Consider the following 12,063-nt stretch of genomic DNA (forward strand, 5'->3'; position numbering starts at 1 on the left):
TGTTGTTGTTGTTGTTGTTGTTGTTGTTGTTGTTGTTGTTGTTGTTGCTGCTGCTTCTGCTGCTGCTGCTGCTGCTACATTCATCGTTCTTCATCTCGGATTCATTGTAGTTGTTATTGTTGTGATTGACAATGCTTGTTCGTGCCGATGCGATTTTTGGATTGGCCTGTTTTACTGATGGCGTTCTTTGTATTGCTTTCAGTAACAGATCACCCTTGCCGAGATTGTCTTGCGAATCAGCTGTTTCCATAAACATTCGTTTATCACAATTCCAACAGAAATATTGCATCTCAATGCCACAGAAATCGCAATTATGGAATACAATTTGGCCGTTACAGGTTTGGTTTGATTGCGCGTTATAATGTTGATTTCTGTAAAATAAATTACGTTCAATATAAGATTTTGTTGGGTCATTGTACTCGAGAGAGTGAGAAAGAGAGAAAAAAACAAAACATTATTCGATTTCAACTTACTCATCAGTTTGTGTTCCAACTGATGTCATTTCAATGGCAGTTGTTTGTGTTGACTTAGTGAACGTCATCGTATTTTGAGCCATACCAAATGTGTGCATCGTTTGATTGAATGCATAAGACGTGGTCGCGCTACTATTCGTTGCTAAATCACTACAGCTGCTGTTGTTGTTGCTGCTGCTGTCGTTCAGTGTTGGCTCTGATTCATCGACGCTCATACTTGAATACAATGGTGGTTTGTTCGGGTTTATTGTGTGTTGATCAAGTGGGCTGTGTGCATGATTGGGAAATTGAAGAAAAATTGTTAGTTTTGACAATGATCAAGATTTGATTATCCAAAGAAGAATCCCAAAACCGAGCAAATACTCCAAATGATCCAAAGAAATTGTCGAAAATCTTACCTGAAATGTGTCATGGATAGTTTTTGCAAATGTTTTGCATCACTTCGGTTAATTGAACAGCTGCTGCCGATGACGCTGCCACTGCCGGCGCCGCTCTCGGCCGATTGTTGGCTGACCATCAATCCATCGTTGCGTTTTTTCTTGTCACGGCGCATAATGCGTTTTTTGTATTTCATCAGCTGTTTGTCTCGATGCGATATGGCATCGTCGGTTGGTGATTCCTCATCGAATGCACAACGATGCTTACCCTTTTCATGACAATCGAACTCTGGTAGATCGTCAGCGATTAAAGGCGGTGTAATTGGACTTTCGCTCACCAGCTCTCGGCACAAAATGTCCGTTGAATCATTTAGTTTCGGTATGGATTTCATGCGTGGTAAACTTTTTAACGATACATTAATTGACAAGTGATCGGATATCATTGTTTCGGGGAAATTGTGCACAATCGGTGTGGCGGTGAAACATGCGGGCGTTGCATCCGAATACGGTCGAACGCGATACAAAATATCCAATTTCGGTTTGAAAGGCATTTTCAATGAAGATTTGATGCGTGGATTTGACTTGAGCTCTGGATCGAGTGGCGATGAAGCTTTCAACAGATCGGACCAAGCAGTAATTTGAGAGAAATGTAATTGACTCCTAATGGCAGTGCATAGCGATTGAATAGTCATTGAAAATCGACCCGGGCTAAAATGACAAAAACCAAAAGGGAAAACACATACATTTTATTCACAAACATTTCACTTCTAACCACACAAAACACTTTGAATTCTTCAATCCATTCAAACGGATTCCTTTGTTCTTGTTCTCAAAGCATTCCGGAAACTTACTCTTGATTTTGCTGGATAATCCACTGTTCCAAAAGAATCACATGATGTTCTGGTCCTAAATATACTTCGATACAGATTGGTTCGCATCGAGAAAATATTGGTACAATTTGTTTGTAGCATTGTTGCCAACGATAACACTGTGACGGCATGAAAAACGAATGAAAATTCAGCATAAATTAGAATATGTTTTCGTTGTGTATAGTTTATGGTGATCATCGAATAATGTTGGTTTGTTTGTTACATACCGTTTCATTGCTTTTAAAACATTGATGGTCGTCAACCTCAATCGAGTAATCGGTCCACTGTCCACTTTTTAATAAGCCAATTTTCGATAAGAATTGGGTACAATGTGGTCCAAGCACCTTTCCGCCGCGTTTATCATGCTTTTGTTTGGTATCGCAGAGGAAAGCGGTTGTGGTCGGTGACAAAATGGACGACGAACCCGACGACATCAACTGGGATGAAGATGCGGTTGATGGTGTGCTGAATTTAGTGGGCGAAAATTTATTGGTCGTCCAAGAGGTGACCGTTTGCAATAGACCATTGTGTTCATTGAGCGAACGTGGTGTTCGTTGCAGTGATGTTGATCTCGATGCTAGAAATGAGAGACAGACAGATAGGAAGAGAGAGAGAGAGAGAGAGAGAGAGAGAGAGAAATTGATATCATTTTCTACACAAACACACAAAAAAGCACACAAGACTTCGTCGTTGCATTGTTTCATCAAGCATACCTAAAAACTGTAGTTCGAGCGGTTTTTTTGGTTTCTCCTTTGACGTGACGGTGGCAGTGGCCGAAGCAGATGAACGACGTTCGTAGATAATATCCAATAGTTCATCCTGATCAAGGTCTTTTTCGCTGGATGTCGTTGCAGGCGGCGGTGATTCAATTGAAACGGCAATGCTTTGTTCAGCAAAATCGCAGCTCGTGCTTGGCAACGAACGTAGCTGATGCAATTTTTGACGCAATCGCTCCAAATGTTCGGTTGAATCAGTTTTTGATGCAAATGCTGAAGATCCAGACGGCGTATCGGTTATGCCTACTGACGATGGTTTACGATCTGGTGTTTTTGCTGAGTGTAAATCAAATTTTGTACCTGAATTTTGAAAATGACGAAAAATAAAACACAATAACAGCATCAACACAATGAGCTTATTTTCATTAGAATTGAATGGTTTGCTGAACAACATTCTTGCATATTAAACGAATGACGTTCATTCGGAATTCACATGGAGAGAAGAAAATAATAACATGTTAATTTCTAATTACACTCTTGTTCATAAGTGCATATATAGTATATGTTCGTGAGTGTGTGTGTGTGTGTGTGTGTGTCTTTATTTTTCTTCGTCGTCGCTTCTAATTCTACAGCAATTAACAATTAACTCACCCAATAGACGTTGTGGAGATTCTGGCTGTGGTGATCGAAAGCATTTTAGCTTTAATGATATGAAACTATTGTCAATCGGACGCCGTTGATGGCCATCAACGGTGTCAATGGTGTACTCATCATCGTATAATGGTCTTCCTTCGATTATAAGCGCCGAGATGCCGATTGAAATGGAAAGGGCCGGATTTTCTGGAGTTAATGAGCTGCCACTATGCATCTAAAAATAAAAAAAGACGGCAGAAGAAGAAGTAGAAAAAAACAGTGTGAATTTAAAATTGAATCATTGCTTATGAAATTGCGTTGATAATGAAAAATGTTCGATTAAGAAATCAATTTTAAATGTGAGTTTTTGTTTCTTTCATATTCTTTTTCTCAATCGTGCCATGAATTATTGTGTGTTTTGTTGCTGTTCAGTGTTTGACACTTTGACCAATTATCAGTTGTCCTATCGTTACACCGATAATGAATGCAGTTATTTTGTTTACGTTTGAATGGCACAGCGTTTGACTGATGGTTTAAGGCCTTATCGTCAAGTGTAATTGAAAAACCCTGCTTTGAATACATTTGGCCTTTTCTTTATCCAATGCTACTTTTATCAAACCGGTTAACCGCATGCTGTATGGAGGATTTTATTTCCAAAAAACCAACAACAAACCAAAACTCATTCGAAATAGCCATAAAAATGCAAAGCCGTTATCATTAGTTAGTGTCAACAGATACCACTATCGACTGTGGTGATTTCGTTATGAATGTGAATGTAACTTAGATTATATAGTTTAACCCTCTAATGCATTAATTTTTCCCAGGGCTGGTACTCGGTTGATTTTTGGCCATAGATAATAAAAAAAATATTCATAATCCTGGATTCCTCATGGTTTAGTCAGAAAATGTGATTGACATAAATCATAGAACAATCAAATCCATTGTTTAAAAGTGTCAAAAATGTGTCTAATTTTGAGTTCGAATAATTTATTTTGTCAAATTTTTGTTTTTGCACACATTTTTGTTTATAACTTTACAATCACACTACATAGGCAAATATTGCTAAAGACAAAAATAAAGAAAGAACATTGACGAATAAAAATTCTTTTTGAAGCAATGTGATCCGATGTACGGTTAACGTTCTACAGGCGTTCAAATGTTGCCCGTCTAGAGGCGGTTGTATGCATTAGAGGGTTAAGTTTCATTCGACTGTGACAATTTTTTAAGTTTCAGTGCAAGATGTAAGAAAATTCTATTTCATATGAAAGAAATAAAGAGTGAGTCGTGTCTATTGTAATAATTTTCAAATCGAATTCACATTTGAATGGGGCCAATGAGAAAATTCCGATGCTTTTGTTGAAAGAACGTGTGAAGGCTTTATACCATTTGTGTTTTTTGCAATAGTATGGAGCCGCCATGATTATTTACCAATCAATTGTACTGAAGTACAGTGTATATTTGAGTACGTAATTTCTCCACTACTGCTTGAAAGCACAATGGTATAAAAATCTGCAAGAATTTACGTCTCGTTATATGCATTTTTTCTGTTCATTTCTGTCCAAATGGCATTATAAGTGACCTTCCTCAATGTGCATGCAATCAGCAGCAGTGTCGGAATGTGAGCTAATTAAACCCAATTGTGCGATGCGATTGGTTTTTGATTTTATTTTTTGTTCATTTCAAATTTACTTAGTTTTTCCGTCTACTTGGTGTATCACTCTTTCTTCTTCTTCTTGTTCTCTCTCTCTCTCTCTCTCTCTCTCTCTCTCTCTTGCTCGCTCGATTCCAATTCTAAACTGTTCAATTAATAACAGCAACAGCAACAGCAAAAAGCACAACACTCTCAAGTTTCGTTAATTTCGCCTTAAAGTCTCCGACTACTGTTAGTCGATTTGTTGTTGCTTCTCTCTCTCTCTCTCTCTCTCGCTACAATGCCATTTGAATCCCCACAAATTTGTTTTATATTGTTATTTTATTTAACACTCGGCTCGGCTATATGACGTTTAATTATTCGATTTTGTGTTTTGCGGCTTTCAGCTTAAAGAAGCAAAAATAATGTGGTGTGCATACTGTATATCGAAACTTCGGTGCACACGAACACACACAAACACATAGAGAATGATTCGGTGAGGTGTAGCGGGTGAAGCAAAAGAGGCATTGATTCTACGTAACCATTTTGCGCGATGTGCTATGATTTATGAAGCACAAACATTGCACGGCACAACCTAAATGTAGGCTAAAAACGTGCTGCAAAATTGCTCTTTTCTTGTTGTTTAATGCAACAGTACATTGCATTCTAAGTATAGATCATATGTGATTTTTTGTGCCTGAGTGAGAGACACATGCAGCACAGTCAAAGCAACATGAACAAAAAAGAAACGAGCAGAAGAAATAAAAACTAGGCAAAGGTATTAAGTGTGTGGGTGAGTGAATACAGTGCATGACCTATTCGAATTAACATTTCGTTGTAGCGAACGCGCCACAAGTAACCGCTTTTAATTTGAGCTGACATTGATTTGTGCTACACTCGATTCGCTGTTGGCTCAATTAAATTTTTTGGCGTTGTTCTGCAAACACACACACACCAAATTCTGCCGACTTTTCATGTTCGTATGCTCATAACGGCGTGCACTTTATGTACTGCATACAAACGCCGACTCGATCACTTAATGCCGATTCATTTCTCTCTATTTTCGATTTCTTTTCCATTAAAAATAGCATTTTATATAAATGTTGTGCGTCACTTTTTGACTTGCGACGATGCTTTGAAATGTGTTCCTTGTTCCATTGACTTTTGAAAAAGCGAATGTGCAAAATACAGAAAGAATAAAAGCACAACCAATTCAAATTGACATGAAGCATATACATGTATATAAATAAATTAGCCGATATTGCAGCACTCAACAAAGTGCATTCAAGTGAAAATTGATGACATTGTGCGAATATTTTCACTCGGTTGTTTTTTTTTTGTTCGATTTCGATCAAAATCGCATCCACAAAGTGCCGAAACGCAAAACAAATCAATTTACTTTCAACATAATTTCAACATCCGTTCAGATTGGCGAGAGCGATAAGAGCAAGCATATCTATCTCCCCATGATGACCATGACAGCTGAGCGTGATGTAATGTTTTGTTGAATAGATTTTTTCCTCAATTCGATGCCAATTAAGCGAAAAATTTCACGCTCGAATATAAATAATTAACTGTTTTGTGGTTTGGTATAGCCGTGTGTTTTTTTTTTCTTTCAATTTTGTTTTGTTTACAGCCTAGTCGACAATTTCGAATGAATCTTTTTTCGAAATCGAAATTCGTGATTTATTCAGCCATTTCCTACACACTCAATCACGCCCAATATCACAATCATTCAAATGTGACGAACGAATTGAAACGGCACGAAACACGAAAAACGCATACGCAATCATTCTAACATCACACAAAGCTAACGACTTGACAACGCATGTTTCGTAGGTACTGTTATCTTATTAGAATGAGCGTGTGAGTCATTGCCAAAAACAAAATAAACATGCTCATCAAATGAACATGCTCATCATTTGTTCGCGTCAAATTTATTTGATAAAATGCAGGCGATAATTGCATGTGGCAAAAGAAGAAACTTTCAAAAAAATATGTCAAAATGCACATGGCAAATAAATCAATAGATTGCATCCTTTCATTCGAGGTTTTGAAACAGTAGATATGCATATGACATTATAGAAATTGTGCACATGCAAACTCGTGCAATGTATGTCATGATCCATGTATTCACGGCTCGCATACACGAAAAAAAAAATAACCGCATTGGTGCCAACAATACTCGTTTCCACAGCGCGCGAGAGAGCTTGAATTTCACATGAGCATAGATCCGCGATGTTTGAACGGACCAGCGGCATGTTTGCCGTGGCCGATTCCGAATAACACCAATAACAACAGCAGCTAACGAAAAGCTAAATTTTGTGCTCAAATATATTTTCCGAACATTTTAGCAGGGATATTGTTGGAGAACAATAAATAAATGAACGCTTGGCACGATTTCCAAGACACATTTCGCCATTCGCTTAAATTTATGAGCGAATGATTCGAGAGAATGTGTGTGTGTGTGTGTGAGAGAGAGAGAGAGAGAGAGAGAGATGTGAAAATGGATGGAGCGACCATCTCAAGCACACTTCCCATATGAACTCTAGCATTTGTGTGAGTTTCTCATTTGAATCGGAAGCGACTTGTGTTGAGCAGCAGTTTTTCATTTTTCTTTCTTAACACTAATCAAAATAGATCCACAGCACTTTTTTTGTTCCAAATGGTTATGTCAGGCAAACAATAAGTTCAATATGTTGGGACTCCGAAAATTCCGCTTTTCCTTTCGATTTGTTTTTTTCTTCTCTATTTATTTTTTTTTCATGCTTGAGTCTCAACTGATTTTATTTCTAATTTTTTTCTCTTTTCATTCATGCTGAAATTCTTCCAAAAATAGTTTTCTGAACTTATATGGGTTCAGCTCCTACGTGGCAAGAAATTGTGTTTGACATTTTGCAGGTGCCTACATTTACTTGAATCGTACACATTAGATTAGTAGTGAAGACATTAAGTTTGACGTTACTACTGTTGCTACTGTTATTAGTTATTTTTTTTCTGCCTCTTTCATAAATCGCATTCAATCTTAGAACGTACAAATCGCTCTACTTCACTTGACATTAGCGCAAAATTGAATCTCTACTTTTATAGCTCGAGAGAGATTTCACAATTTTCAACAACTTTCACTGGGTGAAACTAACATAATTCCTACATTCCAATATGCTCTTAAAACCTGGCCTTTGTGAAATTGAACTAGTTACATAAGAAATGGAAATGCTGCGAGCCACATAAACTCTTTTCATTTTTCGCTGCTGCTGCTTGACTCAATTATTCGCTTACGATATATGATGACGAAAAAAAAAGACGCATATAAAAAATAAATGCATTCACTTTTAAAATGCTATATGCTGAGCCACATTCAAAGTCGCACTCAATAATGAAAAAGAAAAAAAAAACTACACAACGAAACACACACTTAATATATATTAGTGCAATCGTTTGACTTACGATCAATTATAGCATGAAATATAATAAGCATTTTGGAATTGTATTGAATATTATTCTGAGCGCTTCTCACTACAAAACGGTCAAATGTGACTCGGACGCGCACACCCGCACACGTTTGCGCTATTAATGCTTGTTTCATGTGAATAATTAACGTTTATTTGTCGGCGATGATTTTTCGCAAGAATTATTAGTGAGAAATCGGGTTGGAAACGAGAATGAGTTGGAATATTCCATGTATAGCGATGTAATCAAAATAGCCATTAATCAAGCTAATCGAAACGGGCTGATATTTGCTTGTCGCACACACATTCAACATTCGGCCGAATTACTTGAAGAAAAAACTCGTTTATTCGAATCGAAATTATATTCTTCCTGCGAATTCCAATATTCTCGAGCTGTTTTTCTGTGAATGTTCCTCCCATGATTGCATAAACATCGGTGCAATGAGTCAAACGGAAATACGTCCATTTATGGGGAGGGGGGGGGGGGTAAGCCGACAATAATGAAAAATTTTCCGCTCAACACGTACATTTTCAACGGCCTACGACTCATAATTCCGTTTTCCAGATGATGTCATATTTTGCGTTGGAAAATTCATTGAGCTGTCACACAACGATTTCAGCTCCAAACAATTACCAAAACATGATTCACAATTGCGGCCCTTCAGAAAATATCGACCAAAATAGAGAAAACAAATCAAATGCGCACCGAATTAAAATACCGAAAAAGTGCCAAGTACAAACAATACAAATTGCAATGCCTTTTTTCCGTCGACAGCCAAAAGCTCCCCTGTTATCTGCTTGCCGTCATTGTTTTGTACTTTTCGTTCGTTTTTCATTTTCTTTGCGCTTCTCGATCAAAACAAATTGAGAGACTACTTGATGTTTTTCTTTTCTTTCTTTCGTTCATTCGAACAAGTGAATTTCATTTGAAACATAAGAGCATCATATGCACGTGGCAAAGCAACAAATCACAAATAAAAATTTATTTATTTTGCGCAGCTGACTAAATATAATTCAATAATATTTGAAATACACCAAATAATAGCTTATGCAATAGCTAATCAATGAGAAAAATTTACAATGGGGCTATTTCAGATCGAAAACATACCGTATGGCATTAGCTAAGCTCTGGTTTTCCATTTCAACCATACCAGCTGAATATATTCCACCAAAATACAAAAATTTTTCATACGAGAGACAGAAAGAAAAAAAACACGTATAAATATTTGCAGTGGCATAGCATGGCAAATTCAAAACATTAACCAACATAATGAAAGTGATTGTTGGAAATAAACAGTAAAAAAAAATAACATGAGTAAATTGTACACATAAAAAAGACAAAAGAGAGCAAGAGTGCGAGCGAGTGAGAGGGAGACGGAGAGAAGGGAAAAAAAAGAAACAGTGAAGCAACATTCACTGTTTTATAAATTTGACTATTTGTTGTAAAAATCATTTGTACACGACCAACGAAACGAACGAACAAAAAAAATCATATGAAGAGACTCTATTTAAACGTGAGTTTTTCGAAAGAAGTAACAAACGAGCGAAAATATCTGTATGCTGTAGTTAAAACTACATATAGAAATCAAGTACAAAATCGCATGAAATCCAAACAACGTAATAATCGGTATAGGTATCAGTGCGAGCACAAGTATGAGCACACAAGAATATGTGAACAATTGAGCACAGATGGAAAATTGCTGCTGGTGCTGCTGCTGCTGCTGCATGGGAGCTTTGCTTGTGGTTTATGTTGTCGCAAGCGAATGCACTGCATCCTTTTTCCTCTGTCTCTCAATTTGGCACAGCAGTAAATGAAACGCACTTCGTGCGAGCGAGAGACAATCAAATAAAACGGAATACATGTATAACATGAACGTAGCGTGTAACGCTCGACTACATTATATAAACCATGTCGTGAGTAGTGTGTTTGAAGCTTTGGGTTCATGTGTATATGTGAGTGAATGTGTTCGTGTATTCAAGTGTCAGCTTGTGTGTGGATATACATTGGGATAGAAAGAATAGAAGAGAAGAGAAGAGAAGAAAAAACAAAAAGTCAGCTGTCAACAGCATTTCAATCCATCGTTTGTCTCATACAACGTTCGTGTCAAATGACGAGCAAAGAAAGAGGATAGCAAGCCTGTGACCGTTTTCACAGTGTAAAGAAACACACAAACACACAAAAACCGATTCGCTCTCCCGAGAGCGTTAATTCCACAGGCACACGTACAGCAATGGCACTTTGCCTTTCGTACATAATGAACAGCTGATTGTCCAAAAATAGGCAATATACGTCGCGTGTGAGGCATTGTTGTTGTTTTTACTTGTGTTTGTTTACATTCGTTATATTTCTCGTTGTCGTCGTCTTTTTTTTTCCTTGGGCTCTTCTTCTATATAGATTTGTATATATGTTGATTTTTTTTTCTCTGACTAGAGCAAAACCTTATATAACGCATACTATTTGGCGTTTGGTGCTGTGAATATATATATAATATGCTTTAGTTAGTTCGTTTTATTGAAACTCAAACAAAAGCAAATGAATTTTCAGCAGCAGAGCGGCAGCAGCAGAGCGGCAGCAGCAGTGACGGCACCAACAAAATCACAGCATTTCAAATGACTTTAGGCTGGCTGATGTTTTGAGCCACTGGTTTTTAATGACACGAAACACTCAAGCATACATATGATCGATTCGCTATGTACAAGTACATGCGTAATAAATCTTTTGTGCTCTTCACATATATTCCAAGCGGCACATAAAATAACAATAATTTCGATGGCAAAATATATCTGTTTTGTTCGGTTTTCCTCTCTCTCTCTCTTTCTCTCTCTTTCTCTCTCTCGCTCTCTCTCTCTCTCTGCTTGTTCTTTTTCTTTTTCAAAATAAACAGCATGCAAAATGAATTAGAAGAGAAAAAATTGTGACACGTATTTTCATTGTCATATTTGCATGTAAAATGGAAAGAAAAAAGTTGAATCTAAATAATGGGCAGGTTTGCAGGTAACGCTCACTGTATGCAATCGGATATATTTTTATTTAATTTTTTTTTATGTTATCGTGACATTTATTGGCAAATGTAACCACGACGTTGATAACATATGCGATAACATATGTGCTTGAGATGAGTTAAAAACCGAACGGTAAACAAAATTAAGTTGCTTTCGCAAAGCAGAAAATACATATATGCACATACACACACAAACACAGTCCAAAAAGTGTATGCATTGTGGTGCCCCATGGAACAATCATTAATAAATTTTATGGTGATGTGAACATGTTTTGTCGGCTTTTGGAGGAGAAAAAGGCAATAAAATAAATTAGAAAGAGCTTCTTCTTTTTTTTTGGGGCACACACATATATACTTGAGTAGGAATGTAAGAGCCGGAAAATAACACACTATTCAAAGTGTGTCACATCGGTGTGTACATTTTTATCGAGAGATATTGGACTTTGGGCTTTGGGTTTTGGTTCGTTTGCACCGAGACTTAAATTTAGTGTGTCTCCTGCAATGAATATGACTATGTGCAATCGGGGAAAAAACGATTTTCACACCATTTCCTTCGAACTGTTCAATTGACCATTGTATGTGTGAACGTGTGACAGAGTTAGAGCTAATAAAATCTTGGCTACAGAAATAGTATCGGTCTGAACCGATTCTCTTGTACATTTTTCATAACATTTTATTCAATCACACTCTGATCAACTGATGAGCTATAAAAATGTTACAGATTGCAACAAAAAAAACGTGAATATCTCACACAAAATGAAACCAAATAGCTGAAGTGAGTTTCTATTTTGCTGTTGTTTTCTTGTTCGTTAATTTTTTCGAAGAAAACCGAGTTTCATATTTTAAGCAGATGTTCCTATGTGTATGGAGAGAGAGAGAGAGAGAGAGAGAGAGAGAGAGAGAGAGAGAGAGAG

The 12,063-nt window shown here is 37.1% G+C and overlaps 1 protein-coding gene across 1 annotated transcript in view; it reads right to left on the minus strand.

The window, feature by feature from the left end:
- Positions 1–12,063, minus strand: part of LOC129576589 (protein Atossa) — a 27,478-nt gene that overhangs the window by 5,085 nt on the left and 10,330 nt on the right. The window contains exons 2-8 of the mRNA XM_055461857.1: positions 3,087–3,303; positions 2,433–2,795; positions 1,947–2,296; positions 1,702–1,838; positions 872–1,558; positions 474–740; positions 1–371 (exon numbers count right to left, since the gene is read on the minus strand). The exon at positions 1–371 is cut by the window's left edge and continues 1,377 nt beyond it. Of these exons, the coding sequence (XP_055317832.1) occupies positions 1–371; positions 474–740; positions 872–1,558; positions 1,702–1,838; positions 1,947–2,296; positions 2,433–2,795; positions 3,087–3,303 (2,392 nt within the window). The remainder of the gene's footprint in view (positions 372–473; positions 741–871; positions 1,559–1,701; positions 1,839–1,946; positions 2,297–2,432; positions 2,796–3,086; positions 3,304–12,063) is intronic.

The sequence above is a fragment of the Sitodiplosis mosellana genome, unplaced genomic scaffold, assembly GCF_009176505.1.
Source record: "Sitodiplosis mosellana isolate CC-2019 unplaced genomic scaffold, AAFC_SMos_1.0 Smas_scaffold_6191, whole genome shotgun sequence".
NCBI classification, from domain to species: Eukaryota; Metazoa; Arthropoda; class Insecta; order Diptera; family Cecidomyiidae; genus Sitodiplosis; species Sitodiplosis mosellana.